General features: G+C 37.8%; 1 protein-coding gene across 1 annotated transcript; it reads left to right on the forward strand.

Annotated features, from left to right (window-relative positions):
- The first annotated feature begins 839 nt into the window (after positions 1-839).
- On the forward strand, positions 840-12189 carry LOC137641108 (uncharacterized). The gene is made up of 3 exons (XM_068373554.1): positions 840-900; positions 9349-10162; positions 11736-12189. The coding sequence occupies exons 1-3, from the start codon at positions 840-842 to the stop codon at positions 12187-12189; spliced, it is 1329 nt and encodes a 442-aa protein (XP_068229655.1).
- Positions 12190-17500: the final 5311 nt, after the last annotated feature.

Consider the following 17500-nt stretch of genomic DNA (forward strand, 5'->3'; position numbering starts at 1 on the left):
ATAAAGGTTCTTTTGCGTTTTTCTAAAGGTTAACTCTATCGCCGATAAGAACAGAGGTTTATTTGCTTCGAAATTTGCTTATTCTTCTGTCAGACGCTGGGATTCAGATAACCTTTTAGTGTTCATTTCTACGGAATGAATTTTAGTTTAAAGGTTTAAAGGTCGCTCATGAATGGCGGAGGCAAGGGACAGTGACATTGCCCTATCAAGCAGGACAATGCCCTAGAGACAGATCATATATCAGTGGTGGCCTGGAGGTAGCGTACTTGCCTGGTGATTGTCAGACTGGGGTTTGAGTCCCACTCAGATTCGTTAGTTCCTTTGGGCACTGCAAACTCTCCATCCTTGTGAGCTAAGGATGGGGGTTTTGGGGGAGCCTATAGGTCTATCTGCTGAGTCATCAGCAGCCATTGCCTGGCCCTCTTTGGTCCTAGCTTGGGTGGATAGGAGGCTTGGGCGCTGATCATATGTAATATGGTCAGTCTCTAGGGCATTGTCCTGCTTGATAGGGCAATATTACTGTCCCTTGCAACTGCCATTCATGAGCGGCCTTTAAAACCTTTAAATATGATCAGCGCCCAAGGCCCCTCTCCACTCAGGGTAGGACCAGGGAGGCCAGGCAATGACTGCTGATGACTCAGCAAATAGACCTATAGGCTCCCCCAAAACCCGCAACCTTAGCTTACAAGGATGGTAAGGTTGTAGACAATAATAGCACTAACGAGACTGGGCGGGACTCGAACCTCCGACTGGCAAATACCAGGCAAAGACGCTATCAATCAGGACACAGCAAACCTGGTTCTGCGTCCTTCAAGTCAATTACCCGGCTGCAATTTACAATGTTTATGGGACTTTTGAAATCATTTGCAAACTTGAATATAAAGGTGAGGGAAAAGGTTGGTGAGTATCTGCAATGCGTATTGAGGCAACAGTCACAAGTTACTTGTCTAGTTACCTCAGCCAACGAAGTTGAAAGAACAGCTTCCTAGCCATTATTTTAATCGTATGGCAATGAAACTTGCAGTGATTAAATTTCATGTAAAAAGCTGGAAGTGATTAAAATTTGGTAGATCAAGGTCAAAGGTCAATGTCAAAGTCAAGCAAAATATTCAATTCACGTAATCACCTATAAGTTTGGACATCGGTGTCACAGAGACTTTAAACTTGGTTCATATTTGAGTGTAGGAAAATCCACGCCATTCAATCCATGTTAAGGTCAAAGGTCAAGGTTGAGCAAAAGGTGGAGAAATAAGCTGCCTCGGCTGAGATCTGCGCTCTACTGAGTGCCCCTCTAGTTAAATTACAGAAAGGCACTGAGCTTAAAAGTGCGCATTCCACATAATAACGTAAAAGGTTAGAAGGTTAGGTAGCTTAGCTTAGCTATAGTGCCAACTGGGCTCCACAAGGCACTAGCAGGGTTGGAAGATCCAGGCCTACATGGCTGAGAACTATGAAGCATGAATTAGATGATGAATGGAGAAGTATTGATTTAAAAGCTCAAGGTAGAGACGACTGGCGAAATCTAACCGAGGCCCTTTGCGTCAATAGGCGGAGGAGGAAATGATTATACAGGTAGTGTTACCTGAAACATTATCTACATGGATGGAGCAAAGGTTTGTTTTGAAATCTAGAAATAACATTGATTGTGAAAACACTTGTTCTAATCAAGTCACATGAAAAACTTATATAGATTTTAAATAACGTAATCTGCATTAGAATCTCTTGGTATGAGACATATAAAGATCTTTATGGCTTTTTTCGTAATTGCAATCAAATGTGCCAAGCATGCAAAAAGTCAGCAAAGTTAAACGTTCCTTTCATTATTTGAGCCATTTTAATTGATTTATGCTTACATTATTATTATTTTTATAATTATTAGCTAGGCTGCAACCCTAGTTGGAAAAGCAGGATGGTATATACGGCTCTGGTATACGCCCAAGGGCTTCAACAGGGGAAAACAGCCCAGAGATGACAAGAAACAAGGAGATAATCTATAATAGGAGGAATATGAAATGTCTTGGGATCAGTAACAACTTTAAAACAAATATGTCACATATAAGCTATGAAGTGAAACATATTAGCTTGTTCAACATGAAAACATTTACAGCTGGTTAGAACTTCTGAAGTTCCATAAAAGACACGAATTTGCCGTTAGATTTTAAAAGAGAAGTATAGTCCACATAGGCCAGGTCTAGATGGAACAGGGAGGGATATAACAGTTTTTGAAGCAGGTTTTAATTATGGACATAGATACAGAGTTACAAGGAGTTATAAGGAGTAACAAGGATTTTGGATGTCTCAAAGACTTTTTAGTCCATCCGGGGAGACTCCATTTGCTCTTTGGAAGAGCGATTTAGTTTATGCATTTAGAGAGTTTTTACGATCTTGTGTAACTTATTCTTGAACTCGTTTACTGTGTTGCTGGTTACTACATCCGATGGAAGTCTGCTCCTTGCATTTGCTATTTTGTATGTAAAGAAATTGCCACATTGAGCGGTGTTGTATCTTAACAATTCCAGAGAGAGAGAGAGAAAGAGAGAGAGTTACAAGGATTTTGGATGTCTCAAAGACTTTAGTCCATCCGCGGAGACTCCATTTGCTCTTTGGAAGAGCGATTTAGTTTATGCATTTAGAGAGTTTTTATGATCTTGTCTAACTTATCTTTGAACTCGTTTACCGTGTTACTGTTTACTACATCCCCTGGAAGTCTATTCCAAGCATTTGCTATTTTGAATGTAAAGAAATTGCCACATTGAGCGGTGTTGTAAAGAGAGAGAGAGAGAGAGAGAGAGAGAGAGAGAGAGAGAGAGAGAGAGAGAGAGAGAGAGAGAGAGAGAGAGATATTAGTTTCAACACAATCTACAAGAAATCCAATTTCAATGAATCATAGTAATATAATATTCGAATGAATTAACTATTTGATTCTACACAGGCGTGGCAGACATTTCTCTCCCTGTGTGTCCTCTTAGCTCGATTGGCCCATGAAGTTACGACTCCAATCTACATCTCGGAAATCAATGGATCAATCCTTCTCTCTTTTTTTTTTCCAACACCCTGTTGGATTACGTGTCCACGCATACCAACGCCACAGCTTACGATATCCGGACCTCATGACGTAATACTGAATAATTTAGGAAATAATTCCTACGTGAGAATCGATGACCTGTCCCAGAAAGAGAGAGAGAGAGAGAGAGAGAGAGAGAGAGAGAGAGAGAGAGAGAGAGAGAGAGAGAGATTGCTACACATTCCAATGGCTAAAAGTATTATAACCACCCAGAGCCCTAGACAGTAACTTGACCAGTTAGGGTCTTCTTAGTTGGAGTGAAGCACGCAACGTTATATATTTCGTTTCTTCTTTGATTTACAACAAAGACGAGATTTCTTCTAAGAGAAGTAAGCCTTGGAGTCAAGTTTTAACATTACAACTGCATTATTCATTAGTTTCGATGTGCTGAATATGTACTGTGCGAGATTGAGTTTCCATTGGTGATTTTTTAATTTTTTTTTTATTATCATTTAAATTATCAGTTGATTAAAAGGAAATATTTAATGTTGAGCTAGATAAAGATAATGTGCTATTTTCAAGTTTACCAGCATGCCTATAGATTACAGCAATTTTTTTCTATAGTCCATTTCTTTTATCGAGGCAGATTTGCACCGACTAGCAGCGGTGCCCTTTTAGCTCGGAAAAGTTTCCTGATCGCTGATTGGTTAGAATTCTCTCGTCTAACCAATCGGCGATCAGGAAACTTTTCCGAGCTAAAAGGGCACCGCTGCGAGTCGGTGCAAATCTGCATCGCTAAAAAAACTTGACTATAGTTTTTGAAGCACTGTTTTTTCTTATGCCATAACAAACGCATGCGCAGTCAGCATTTTTAGGTAGAATGATATGACAACTAGGCAATTCATGTTTACAGCGGCTCTTATTTCGTTAATAAAATAGGTGAATAGATTGTAATTATATTAATAATACAGCCAACTTAGAGAGAATACAGTGGCTGTAAGTCTAACGTCAGCGGACCGCTTTTATGTTAGTCCGGTAAACGTATGTTAAGATAAATAATAAAATAATAAAAGTGACATTAATTATCGAAGGCTCAATCGATGGAAGCCGTTTTTTTTTTAGAAGAATATAGCATTGTGTAGTTTTTTTTATGAAAGACTTTACGTAGTTAATAAGAGACAGGAGTGTTTCTTAGCTGAAAGAGTTGGAAGACCCAGGCCTACATGGCTGAGGACTATGAAGCGTGAAGTGGAAGATGATGAATAGAGAAGTATTCACTGCTAAAAATTTGCATTAAAAAGGTAAATGTCTGGCAACATTTGTTCCAGGATTTTTACCGTTTTAAAAACGGACATATTGACGTAAAGGGGTGTGATTTACGGTCACAAAACCGTAAGATGATAACGTAGTAGGGTAAAATTACGGTTGCCTGAATTTTACGGAAATACGTTTAAGAACAGTCTGTTTTCACGGAGAATTTCCGATTAAAATTACGGTTTTTTCTAATCGCGTTGATTTAAAAACTCAAGATAGAGACGACTGACGAAATCTAACAGAGGTCCTTTGCGTCAAGAGGCGTAGGAAGAGATGGTGATGATGATGATGATGAATTGAAAAAGGTAGCAAATTTCAAAATATCCAAAATTTAATTTCCACTATAAATGAAGCCTGATTGTGGAATGATAGTGAAATTATGGCATTAAATGACATGAAAAAGCTTAATCAAATGAAAGATGGTGATACAATTCTTTAGTTATTAATATTATTATTGTTAATGTAATTATCATTTGCATCTTGTTTCCATTCTCATGGCACAAATTTACCAGAATAAAATACTAACAACATATGATACTTTTAAAGGTTTTAAAGGTTACTCATGAATGGCAGAGGCAAGGGACAGTGACATTGCCCTAGCAAGCAGGACAATGCCCTGGAGACTGAACATATATATATATATATATATATATATATATATATATATATATATATATATATATAGGATCAGTGCCAAAGCCCTTCTTCATCCAACCTAGGACCAAGGAGGGCCAGGCAGTGGCTGCTGATGACTCAGTAGATAGACCTATAGGCTCCCCCAAATCTCACATAATTGTTCACAAGGATTGCAGATACAAAGAATTAAACACAATGCAACTGAAATGTTGAAATCCCAATTTCATATATATAATTTTACAAATAAAATCAATGTGGTAACGTCCCTGACTTGTGAACGACAGACTGGGGTTCGAGTCCCGCTCAGATTGCTTGTTTTCTTTGGTCGCTGCAACCTGACCATCCTTGTGAGCTAAAGATGGGTGGTTTGGAGAAGCATATGGGTCTATCTGTTGAGTCATCAGCAGCCATTGCCTGGCCCTCCTCAATCCTAGCTTGGGTGGAGAGGGGGCTTAGGCGCTAATCATATGTATATATGGTCAGTCTCTAGGGCATTGTCCCACTCGATAGGGCAGTGTCACTGTACCTTCCCGCTGCCATTCATGAGCGGCCAAAAAAAAAAGGAAAAAAAAATAAAAATAAATACCCACATGCGCAAAAAATTCAGTAATTTAGCCTACAGATAAAACCAGAAACATGAAAATTCAGGAATATTCTAAACTTTCGCCATGATCTAAAGATTTGTTTAACAAAGACGCATGGAGACTTCAGAAGTTAATGGTATGAGGCAGGTGAAACGTGTATAGCATGACAAGGGCAAGCAACAGAACTGTTCGCATATAATCCACTTGTAGGTTCGTTTTAAATTGTTATATCCTACGTAAAATACGGGGCTCTTGCTTTGGCAGCCCGTAAATAATCCACTACTTCACCGTCCTTGTGAGCTATAGATTTTGGTGAGAGAAGAGATGAGTCACCAGGAGTCATTACCCGGCTCTCCCGGGTCTTATACTGGGTGAGGAGGGGGGACTTGTGCCTTTGGAATGTGCATAAATGGTCGATCTGGAGTTTGTTGTGTTAGAGGTTTAAAGGTCGCCCATGAATGGCAGAGGCAAGGGACAGTGACATTGCCCTATCAGGCAGGACAATGCCCTAGAGACTGACTATATTACATATGATCAGTGCCAAAGTCCCCTCTCCACCCAAGGTAGAACCAAGGAGGGCCAGACAATGGCTGCTGATGGCTCAGCAGATAGACCTATAGGCTCTCCCAAACCTCGCTTCCTTAGCTCACAAGGATGGTGAGATTGCAACGACCAAAAAACTAACAAGTTTGACTGGGACGTGAACCCCAGTATGGCAATCACCAGGCAAGGATTACGCTGTCACCAGGTCACCACAGTATAGTGTTAACACTATGCTGTATAGACTCTAAACGAACTATAATCGCAATGTGTAAAATGGCTCGAAATCTAGAGAATGGTGGCCTGTTTGAAAATGAGTTTGATAACAGGATATCGAAAATTATGATAACAAGTTTCAGAGATATTTATAAACCTGAGATGGGATTTACTCGAAACAGGTCTTGCATATTAATGATTATTATTATTATTATTATTATTATTATTATTATTAGTAGTAGTAGTAGTAGTAGTAGTAGTAGTAGTAGTAGTAGCGAAGTTCAGAATGTGGTTGTTAGTTAGTGAAGTTATTCAACAAGAGAGTCAAAATGCACTGGAGTTCCTTATCATCTGTTTTCATTTCCTTCACTAGATTTTTCATCCAAGTCTTTGGTACATTACTTCCCCTTCTTTCTTTCTTTCTTTCTTGAGAGAGAGAGAGAGAGAGAGAGAGAGAGAGAGAGAGAGAGAGAGAGAGAGAGAGAGAGAGATTGTGTGGACGTGGCAGTTGAATGGAATATTCCATAATCCATAATCTATATCCTTCAAGACCCGACACTAAATATTGACGAAAACCAGATTTTAGTTACGCAGTGTTATGTAAGAAAAAAAGTCAATCATCTTCTATATCATACACGTGTTTTTTTTCTTTTTTAAATTCTGGTATACAGAAGAAACATTATTTTTTTTTTTTAGGAAAATGCAGAGACAACAAATATATATGAACTATCTTGTCTCGTCAGATCGAGAGTAGAATGCGACAGATATATATATATATATATATATATATGTATATATATATTTATGTATACATGCATATATATATATATATATATATATATATATATATATATATATGTATACATGTATATATATATATATATAAATAGATATATATACAGTATATATATATATATATATATATATATATATTTATATATATATATATATATATATATATATATATATATGAATTCGTTGTGGTGGCCGATATGGTAACGTCCCTGACTGGTGATCACCAGACTAGGGTTCGAGTCCCGCTCAAACTCGTTAGTTCCTTTGGTCGTTTTAAATCACCCTCCTTGTGAGCTAAGGATATGAGGTTTGGGGGAGCCTATAGATCTATGCTGAGTCCTATCCTGTTCCTAGCTTGGGTGGAGAGGGGGCTTAGGCGCTGATTATATGTATATAGGGTCAGTCTCCAGAGCATTGTCCTGCTTGATAAGGCAATGTCATTGTCCTTTGCCTCTGCCATTCATGATCGGCCTTTAAATCCTTTAACGAGGTCTCTGTAAATATCCTTTTGGGTCATTGAATTGGAAAATGAGGTATTTTTGCTGTTATTCACTTTACGAATAATGATAAATAACAGAAAAATAATAGATAAATAATTTTGATAAACTGATATCTTCTATGGAATCTTTCTTTCAGTTTAAAACTATAGTCCATTTCTTATAGCGAGTCATATTTGCACAGACTCGCAGCGGTGCCCTTTTAGCTCGAAAAAGTTTCCTGATTGCTGATTGGTTGGACAAGATAATTCTAACCAATCAGCGACCAGGAAACTTTTCCGAGCTAAAAGGGCATCGCTGCGAGTCGGTGCAAATATGCCTCGCTAAAAGAAATGGACTATAGGACGTTCATGATCTATTGGCTCAACAGTAAAATCAAGTTTCGTTTAAATCTCCAATATTCTTTCAGGCCTATAGATTTTGCACCGAGGCTCATGCTTACTGAAGCTCAGACACGCTATTCTATCTGTTACCTTATTTCCTTTCCTCACTGTGCTATTTTCCCTATTGGAGCCCTTGGGCTTGTAGCATCCTGATTTTCCAATTATGGCTGTAGCTTAGCTAATAATAATAATAATAATAATAATAATAATAATAATAATAATAATAATAATGATGATAGATAAATAAATAAATAAATGAATAAATAAACCGACTCGAAAATATAACCTACTTGCCAGAGGTGATAATAATAATTATAATAATAATAATAATGATAATAATAATAATAATAATAATAATAATAATAATAATAATAATAATAATGAACACAGAGAATAATAAATTTGAAAAGGCTCTCAAATTCTAAATCTAAACTGGAAAGATCAGTCGGATTTTCTGATAAGGAAAACTAACGTAGGCTTTATATAAAGATTAAAAGAAATTTTAGTATTTCTTTTATTATAACATGATGGAACACTACGTGAATGCTAAAGTTTTCATGCACTTCTGATATAACTCCACTATGGTGCCCAACCACAACAGTGGCCTCCCCAGTAAATAGTCTGAACTAACGGCTAGGATTGATCTGTTGCCATGAGAATGCTAGGCACACACGTTACCACTGTAATAGCCAGGAGGCCAGTACAGTGTTGGTACTTGTACAGGAATGGCAGAGGAAAAATGTGGCTTGAATTGTGGCTATTTTATAGCTATAACAATTTCTTTGATCTTTTATATTGGTAAATGAAAGCTAGTCGAACTATACACGTTAATATTTCATAACGAAGAACAAATAATTTACATAATAAATAATTCATTATTGTTGCTTGTAATGACGTAATTTGTGTGGTTGCCTGTCATCAAGATGCCTTAAAATTCATAAATTGTTTCATAAAATGTGTATAATCCTAATATGATAATTGAGTTTTTCAGACAAAAAAAACTAACATTGCTTTGATAAGAGTGGATTGTTGTTCTAACTTCTACCTTTTTGATGTTGGAAGTAAAGAACACTTAAAAAAAAAAAAAACGTAATTTTAATCGGAAACTCTCCGTAAAAAGATATACTGTTCTCAGCCGTATTTCAGTAAAATACAGGCGACCGTAACTTTTACCCTACTTTTTTATTATCTTTTACGGCTTGGTGACCGTAATATAATTCCTTTACGTGAATATACCCGTTTTTAAAACAGTAAATGCCTGGCAACAATTATTCCAGGAATTTTACCGTTTTTTACGGCGATTTTTTAACAGTAAATCTTAACTGTCAACTTTACTAGTCACTTCAATGATTCTCAATGATTCTTCTCTCCTTTGGCAGTGGGGGACACATCCGACGATGACCTCGTGGAACCAAAGAGCCTCATCACCGAAGATGACGTGAAAGAGACTCTCTTATCTGACAAAGGAGAAGAAGCAGAGTTGTCCTCATGGGAAGTGGTAGACTTTACAAAAGAAGGGGATAACTATTCGACTTTTGTAACGAGCATCCAGGTGACATATTTCATGAATGACGAAGAGCTGCAAGTTTCTTATATTACAAAAGTGAATCCTTGCAGGAAAATGGAGGGTTTCGAATCTATTACCCATGCTCTGTTTGAAAAGGAAGCAAACTTCTACCTGAATGTAGTTCCAGACTTGAACTCGGCACTGGAAGAAGCTGGAATGGAGGCATTGAATTTACCTAAATGTTACCACGTCAGTCTAAACCCAGGGCAGGAACGGGCTTATTACGAGGACCTCAGAGAGCGTGGCTTCATGATGGTTGATAGGCGGGATGGCTTAGACGCTGCTCACATCACTTTGGTCCTCAAAGAACTGGCTAAACTACATGCAGCTTCTCGTCTCATACAAGAAAGCTCTCCAGAGCAAACGCTGGAAGAAAGGTACGACCCCTCTCTGAAAGACTGGTTGAACTTAGGGGAAGAGGCCAATGAAGTCCTAACACCAATGCTACAAGGATATCTCAACCAAGCCAGGGGCATATTGAAGGACGCCGGGGAGGAAAAGAGAATCCTAGACTGGATTGAGAGCTTGGGGGCAAACCTCCGGGAGGATTTGATTAGCAAAATGCAAAGTGACACATTCGGATGCATCTGTCATGGAGACTGCTGGAGCAATAACATTCTCTTCAGGTTAGTTTCTTTACTTTGTAATTTTTGGGAAATACATATCCTTAAAAACTAGAGTACGCGACCCGTCAAAATTGATGGCTAAATATCCCTAAACAAAGAACATTTATGTTATTAGTTTTTTTTTTGACAGGAAACACCATTGTTCTCTAGTCTTGGGTAGTGCCATAGCCTCTGTACTACTGTCTCGGGGTAGAGTTCTCTTGCTTAAGGGTACACTTGGGCGCACTATTCTATCTTATTTCTGTTCCTCTTGTTATTCTGAAGTTTTTATAGTTTATATATGTAAGATTTATTTTAACGTTGTTATTCTCAAACATCTCTTGTAGTTTGTTTCCTTATTTCTTTTCCTAACTGGGCTATTTTCCCTGTTGGAACCCTTGGGCTTATATAGCATCCTGCTTTTCCAACAAGGGTTGTAGCTTAGCAAGTAGTAATTGTAATAGAAATTTATCTTATTTTCCTGATACTAAACTGGCCAGTTTAGCTTTCAAACTCGGGAAATATAACTTGTCTACTTGACCTTTATGCTTATGGAAATATTAACTCAAACGCTAATTCTCTTAAGTTTATAGTAAAGACTACTTACTTCATAGCTAATATTTTGCCTATTTTTTAAGATTGACTTATTTTTTTTTTTTTTAATTTGTAGAATTATTTCATCGGCCAAACTAGAGAGGCACTCAGTAGAGCGCAGACCTTAACCGCAGCAGCTTATTCCTCGACCTTTTTTTCGACCTCGATCTTGACCTTTGACTGTATTAATTGGCGGGGATTTTCATACACTCAAATATGAATCAAGTTTGAAGTCTCTGTGAAAACGATGTCCAAATTTAAGGCTGATTACGTGAATTGGACATTTTGCTTGACCGTTACCTTGACATTGACCTTCCAAAATTTATTAATTTCTTGCTTATTACATAAAAGTTAAACCTTGCAAGTTTCATTACTCCACGATTAAAATTGTAGTTAGGAAGTTATTCGCAAATAAACACAAACACACAAACTTCGTTGGCGGAGGTAATGAGGAAGGGCAGCCCTTTCTCTTCTAGTTTTTACCTCCTGATTTATAATACCTAAAGCTTTCGATCATTTGCTAGCAAGACTATCTGAACACTTATGCTGAAAGCAATTATCTCTTATTATTATTATTATTATTTGCTAAGCTACATCCATAGTTGGAAAAAGAAGGATGCTATAAGCCCAAGGGCTCCAACAATGAAAGATAACCCTTTGAGGAAAGGAAATAAGGAAATAAATAAACTATATGAAAAGGGATGCACAATTGAAATAAAGTATTTTAAGAACAGTAATAACATTAAAGCAGATCTTTTATATATAAACTATGAAAAGAGACTTATGTCAGCCTGTTCTATTTGCTGCCGGTTTGAACTGTTAAAGTTCTACCGATTCAAGTACCTGATTAGGAAGATCATTCCACAACTTTATCACATCTGGAATAAAACTTCTAGAATACTGTGTAGATACAATTCTGCCAATTCATTTAATTTCAGGCAATCAAACTATGAAATCAAAGTCACAAACTCAGAGAGTCAATCCCAATATCTCTCACCAGGTACGAAGAAGAAGAACCGATAGAAGTGATGCTGGTGGACCTGGAAGCCTGCCGTTACGCCACGCTCGCCTCCGACCTGAACTACCTGTTGTATTCCAGCGTGGAGCACCAGGTCAGGAAGGAACACCTGGACGACTTTATAGGCACTTACTTCTCCGCTTATAAAGACGTCGTAGAGGCTGGAGGGCTCGAGATGAGTTTCACAGAAGAGGAGTTGATGGAAGAGTTTCGGGACAAGAATATTCTCGGCGCCATTTTTGCTATGATGATTGTTCCAATCGTTCTCTTCGAAGTGGGCGATCTGCCTCGCGTCTCCGAGTTTAGCGGTGACCTCGAAGAGGCCATGAATGATTTCTGGGCTCGCGTGAAGGAACTGGTAGATGAGAGTCCCATGTTAAGACCAAGATTTTTGGACATGTTCGAGGAGTTTACGGAAACGGGCCTCATACCCTAATTTTTTTTTTTTTTTTTTTTTTTTTTTTTGCGGCGGTAAAGTGTAATTGACAAAAAGTATTTTTTAAGCTCATGTATGCTACTTATATTCCTGAGGGGTTAAGAGTATAATTCTTTGGTATTCAAGGTTATAGTCATACCCTAAATAAATTATTATTATTATTTCTTGGCGGGCGTAAAGGGTGTGGTTGACAAAAAAGTATTTTTTAAACTCACATATGCTACTTATATTCTTCATGGTTAAGAGAATAATTCTTTGATATTCAAGGATATAAAAGCTAAATATATTTAAACATAAGAATCAGTCTAATTTTCCTTTATTTTATGTCTGGTTTCGGATGGTAGACTCTGTTGGATTCCATTTCTTAGTAAATCACTGTCAGTGTCATTTCATGAAACCGTTTCTTTACCCCAAATATGGATTTAGGTAAGGATCCATATTTCGTTATCGTAGCAAAAATATTAAATTTCCCGGATTTTTTTTAATAGGTGATGGACAATAATCATTAACGAGGAAATTCTTTCTACTACTACTACTACTACTACTACTACTACTAGTACAGGCGATGGACATTAATCGATGAAAAGCAAATTCCTAGTACTACTACCATTATAGGCGATGGACATTAATCTTTACAAAGCAAATTCCTACTACTACTACTACTACTACTACTACTGCTGCCAAACAGTAACAGATTTCAAACCAGGGTCTAGGACCTGGAACCTAGATTTTAAACCTGGAAGTGTTCCATTCTTCTTGTACAGCAATGGAGAAGTCAGACTTTCTACTAATATAAAGTAGACAATAAAACATAAATTCTTTCAACATTATGATTGTCGAAATTCGTAATTTCAAGTTTACTTTACCTTACTTCACTATGATCTGTCTCTTTCCCTCAAGCCGATGTCTATAGAAGGAGAACTGTCTTTTTTATGCTCATCTTTATTTTCTTATTATCATTAAATCATATTTGACTGCTCTTTTCTTCTATACTATGTTCTCCTTTGTTGTATGTCCTTTTCTTCTGGTCTATCTCTTTTTTTTTTTTTTATTGGCCATCCGTTACTCTGGAAGCTAGACCAATAAATAATCAAAATTTGTATCATGACTGTTCAATGTGCGTTTGTCATAAACAGCAATCCGTCTTGGTAGCGTTTGTCCAATTGTGAGTAGGCCTACACTGTTAAAAAACGAAATTTTAATGGGAAATTCACCGAAAAGTTATTCTGTTCTCAGCCGTATTTCAATGAAATACAGGCGACCGTAATTTTACCCTACTTGGTTATTACGTTTTACGGGTTGGTGACCGTAATATCACTCCTTAACCTCAATATATCCGTGTTTTAAACCGGTAAATGACTGGCAACATTTATTCCAGGATTTTTACCGGTTTTTTTACGGCAAATTTTTAATAGTGTAGTTAATTGAGCTTTTTAAGCCAAAGTCATCTTATGTACAACACGCTTTAGGTTATTTTTTTCTCCTTCAAGATAGTTAAGAAACACATAATTGTTATTTTCCAAATTCTGACATTATATTTTTTACAAAAAAAAATTCATATTTCTTGACTGCATTTTTATTAAACACTGGTTTAAGATTCAATAAATAATAAAAGAATGTTGTTTTGAAAATAGGTCACATTGTATAAGTAAATGTCAAAAACAGAAACTTAATCTATTGGACATTTTAATCCTATTTTTGATGAGAAACAAAACCTGAAAACTGATTCCTCATTGCGTAAAGTTGTCCTACTTTTAAAGTTTTAGGTCAAATAATAGGTACGAGAGAGAGAGAGAGAGAGAGAGAGAGAGAGAGAGAGAGAGAGAGAGAGAGAGAGAGCGAGTTAGGAAGCCTTAGTCAGACGCCCTAACCACTAAAGGAATTCGATATACTAAAAAATATAGGACATTACTTCAAGAGCACAGGCAGCACTACGCACAGTAAAGAGAACTCGGTAATGTCTCTGTGTACATTGTAATCGACAACTCAGTGTCGATACTCATGTGTACAAGCTATGCGGATTATACAGTATATCCCTCACCACCCCCACAAGGAGGGTAACCTTTGTCATAATTTTACATTCCATATAGAAAGGTGCGGCAAGGAATTATATCGAGTATTTTTTATCTATCTGCAACTGCATTATAAACATGGCCGACACTACTGGCATTACTACTATTATTCTACTACTGCATTTACAAATTGTACTATTATTGTAGTTATATCGAGTATTACTACTGGCGCAGACAGTAAAGGCAAGCCTGGAAGGATCCCATAAAAAGAGAAAGAATATCCCCTAAGCATTAGCACTTACATCAGCGCCATCTATTGATAACTCGCTCAACTAAAATTCACTAGACGTATTAAAATTATTTATGGAATATAACCCCTTGACGGTAGTTCACTACTGGAGGTATTATTTAAAAGAAAAAAAAATCATTATTAAAGTAATTTTTATTATTTTCCAGCAGTAATGTCAAACAATTCATATGCAACGTTTTTTTCTTGAGACCAGATGAAAACAGAAGACTGAAGTGATTAGCGACATCTATTGCCAACGTGCTTTACTAGCGAGGGAAAATAGTCTCGGAAATTCAGGCGACTCTCCTGTCTTCCCTGCACTGTCTTTGCTGCTGATGTGTGTCAAATATGACACATAAACCGTTATTCCTCCTAGCACCCTAACCACTTCTACCTACCCCCATAGCCCTCTAAGACCCCCATGCGGAGACTTCGGTCTATAATCAGGAGTCTAGCTAGAGATTTGGGGGCATGGGGGCTGAGTAAGCAAAGAAACCCCCCTCCCCATTACCCTGGTAAGTTTGTGGTAATTTTAAATGTATAATTTATGATTATATTTTCTGACCCTGCTTTGGAGGCACCCTTCTCTTAGAAGCCAGGGGGCCATTTTCAAAAAGGTCCCTGTTCCGCCCTTAGCTACCCCACTGGAATCTCACTTATTCGCAGAGAGTAACGACTAGTCTGGCGCCGAAGAAGTAGCATGTAAAAATGCAGCGAGGACCTCTTCTAAGGAGGTTGGTGTTTGATTGATTCTGGAATTCCTTGAACACTTTCTTTTTTTTTGTCGTAGAACGGCGTAGATTCCAGAAAGATCCAGTTATACCATTTATATTTCAAGAGGGTTACTAAAAATATACTTACACGTCATAAGATATATCTAGATTCAGAAAGAAAGCATACAAAAGCGGAAGTGTTGGTTTTCAAGCATTCTTTGTAGCGGAATACGTCGCATAGGCTTCCCATATCTCGCCTCTCTCCCCAAGTGCCAGATAGGCTCTTAAAAGCCTTTCAGTTGTCCTGCTTCAGGAATTATTTCCATTTCCTGCAGCCTGTCAATCACCCTGCTTCAGGAATTGTATCTATTCTTGCAGCCTCTCAGTCGCCCTACTTCAGGAATTGTTTCTATTCCTGCAGCCTGTCTGTTGCCCTGCGTCGGGAATTGTCTCCATCCCTGCAGCGTGTCAGTCACCCTGCTTCCGGAAGGGTCTCAATTTCTGCTGATCTGCATATAGCTTCACTTCACCAACCTCTTGCAGACTAGATACCCTCCTCTCTAATACTCAATATTTTATAGCCATCTCATCTTTGGATATTCCTACTAGTCTACTTCCTTGTGGTCTCCAGCCCTAAAACCTTCTAATATATCGTTCTTCATCCATTCTCTTTGCATGTTCAAACCATCTAAGCGTCCTCTTCTACAAACACCCATTTGCATCGACTATATAGTTAACGGACATGCTACTTTGAAAACACTTCTTCTCGTCCGATCATTTTAGATTATAAGATGATTAATAGTTTTGAGTTTAAATAGATAGCAGACCTAAATAGATAGCAGACCTTTCGCATACACAATTTTGTTCCCTATCTCTCCAAACATAGCTGCTACACACCATAGCTGACTAAACTCCGAGTTTATAATTCAAAGTTTACGTCAAACTGTTCATAATGTTTCCAACAAAGCGTATATAAAGGGGTCTGTCCTCAACCAAGACTCAGACCACGAATATCACAATAGTCAGCCGACTGAGTCACCTTAATGTCCAAAGAGAGAGAGAGAGAGAGAGAGAGAGAGAGAGAGAGAGAGAGAGAGAGAGAGAGAGAGAGAGAGAGAGAGAGAATACCAAGATGGCTTAGTAATTATGTTGTATTGACACAGGTTCTCTGACCAAAGACAAACGAATTCATCAATGTATGACTGTATGATTACTAAGGTTACGCTCCTTATACGTATGTATTAAATCTTAATCCTCAAATAACCCACTAATGTAGAATCTACTCTATTTTATGTATAATTTATACTTTAAGAGCTGTAAGGGAATTATATATAAATGCTCCCACCTTCCTCAGGATTTGAAACCATTACATTTTGTGATAGAATTAGGCGGACAGTGACTTATCGTAGAAAGCCATCAAGAGAGTCTTGTTGTTACCTTAATTCAAATCAAGAAGGGAAACGTTCGAATCCTGGATAGGGTTGGAGCACTATAGATTATTCCAAAGGTAAAGAGAATTCGATAGCGTTTTTTTTTTTTTTTTTTTTTTTTTTGTGGTATAGTATTTGAAAGTATGAAAATATGTATGAAACTCATGGCAAACTATCGAATGCTTATGAATATGTGATTATGTATTATTTATTTACATACTTTATGCTTTGAAAAAAAGAGTAGAATTTTTTCGTAAAAAGCAATAGTGCCAAGGAATGGCGCTCCAACAATGTGGTGATCAATGCCTTTCGGAATTAGGTTGCTGTATATATTTGGATCAAGAGAGAGAGAGAGAGAGAGAGAGAGAGAGAGAGAGAGAGAGAGAGAGAGAGAGAGAGAGAGAGAGGTGGGGGGGGGGGAAATTGAGAATAAGGTTAATAGGAAAATTCCTTAGTTTTATCAATCTTCCACCCCACAAGTGAAGTAATAAGTAATAAGTATGGCTGAGGTGGCCTGGTGATTGCCACACTGGGGTTCGAGTCCCGCTCAAACTAGTTACTTCCTTTGGTCGTTGCAACCTCGCCGTCCTTGTGGGGCAAGGATGGGGTCTTTGGGGGAGCCTATAGGTCTATCTGCTGAGTCGTCAGCAGCCATTGCCTGGCCCTTCTTGGTCCTAGCTTGGGGGGGAAAGGGGGCTTGGGCGCTGATCATATGTAATATGGTTAGTCTCTAGGGCATTGTCCTGCTTGATAGGGCAATATTCAAACCCCTGGTCTCTGCCATTCATGAGTGACCTTTCAAGAACCTTACGCCAAACAATGGCCTATTTCTAAATTGATCTTCAACGGATTGGTAGAAATGGGCCG

This window comes from Palaemon carinicauda, chromosome 5 (assembly GCF_036898095.1).
Source record: "Palaemon carinicauda isolate YSFRI2023 chromosome 5, ASM3689809v2, whole genome shotgun sequence".
NCBI lineage: Eukaryota > Metazoa > Arthropoda > Malacostraca > Decapoda > Palaemonidae > Palaemon > Palaemon carinicauda.

Excerpts from the sequence above, each read along its gene's own strand:
- LOC137641108 (XM_068373554.1), top strand. The coding sequence starts at position 840 with ATGTTTATGGGACTTTTGAAATCATTTGCAAACTTGAATATAAAGGTG. Across the intron at positions 901-9,348 it reads AAAGGTGAGGGAAAAGGTTG|TGGGGGACACATCCGACGAT; the intron begins GTGAGTATCTGC and ends CTCCTTTGGCAG. Across the intron at positions 10,163-11,735 it reads AGCAATAACATTCTCTTCAG|GTACGAAGAAGAAGAACCGA; the intron begins GTTAGTTTCTTT and ends ATCTCTCACCAG.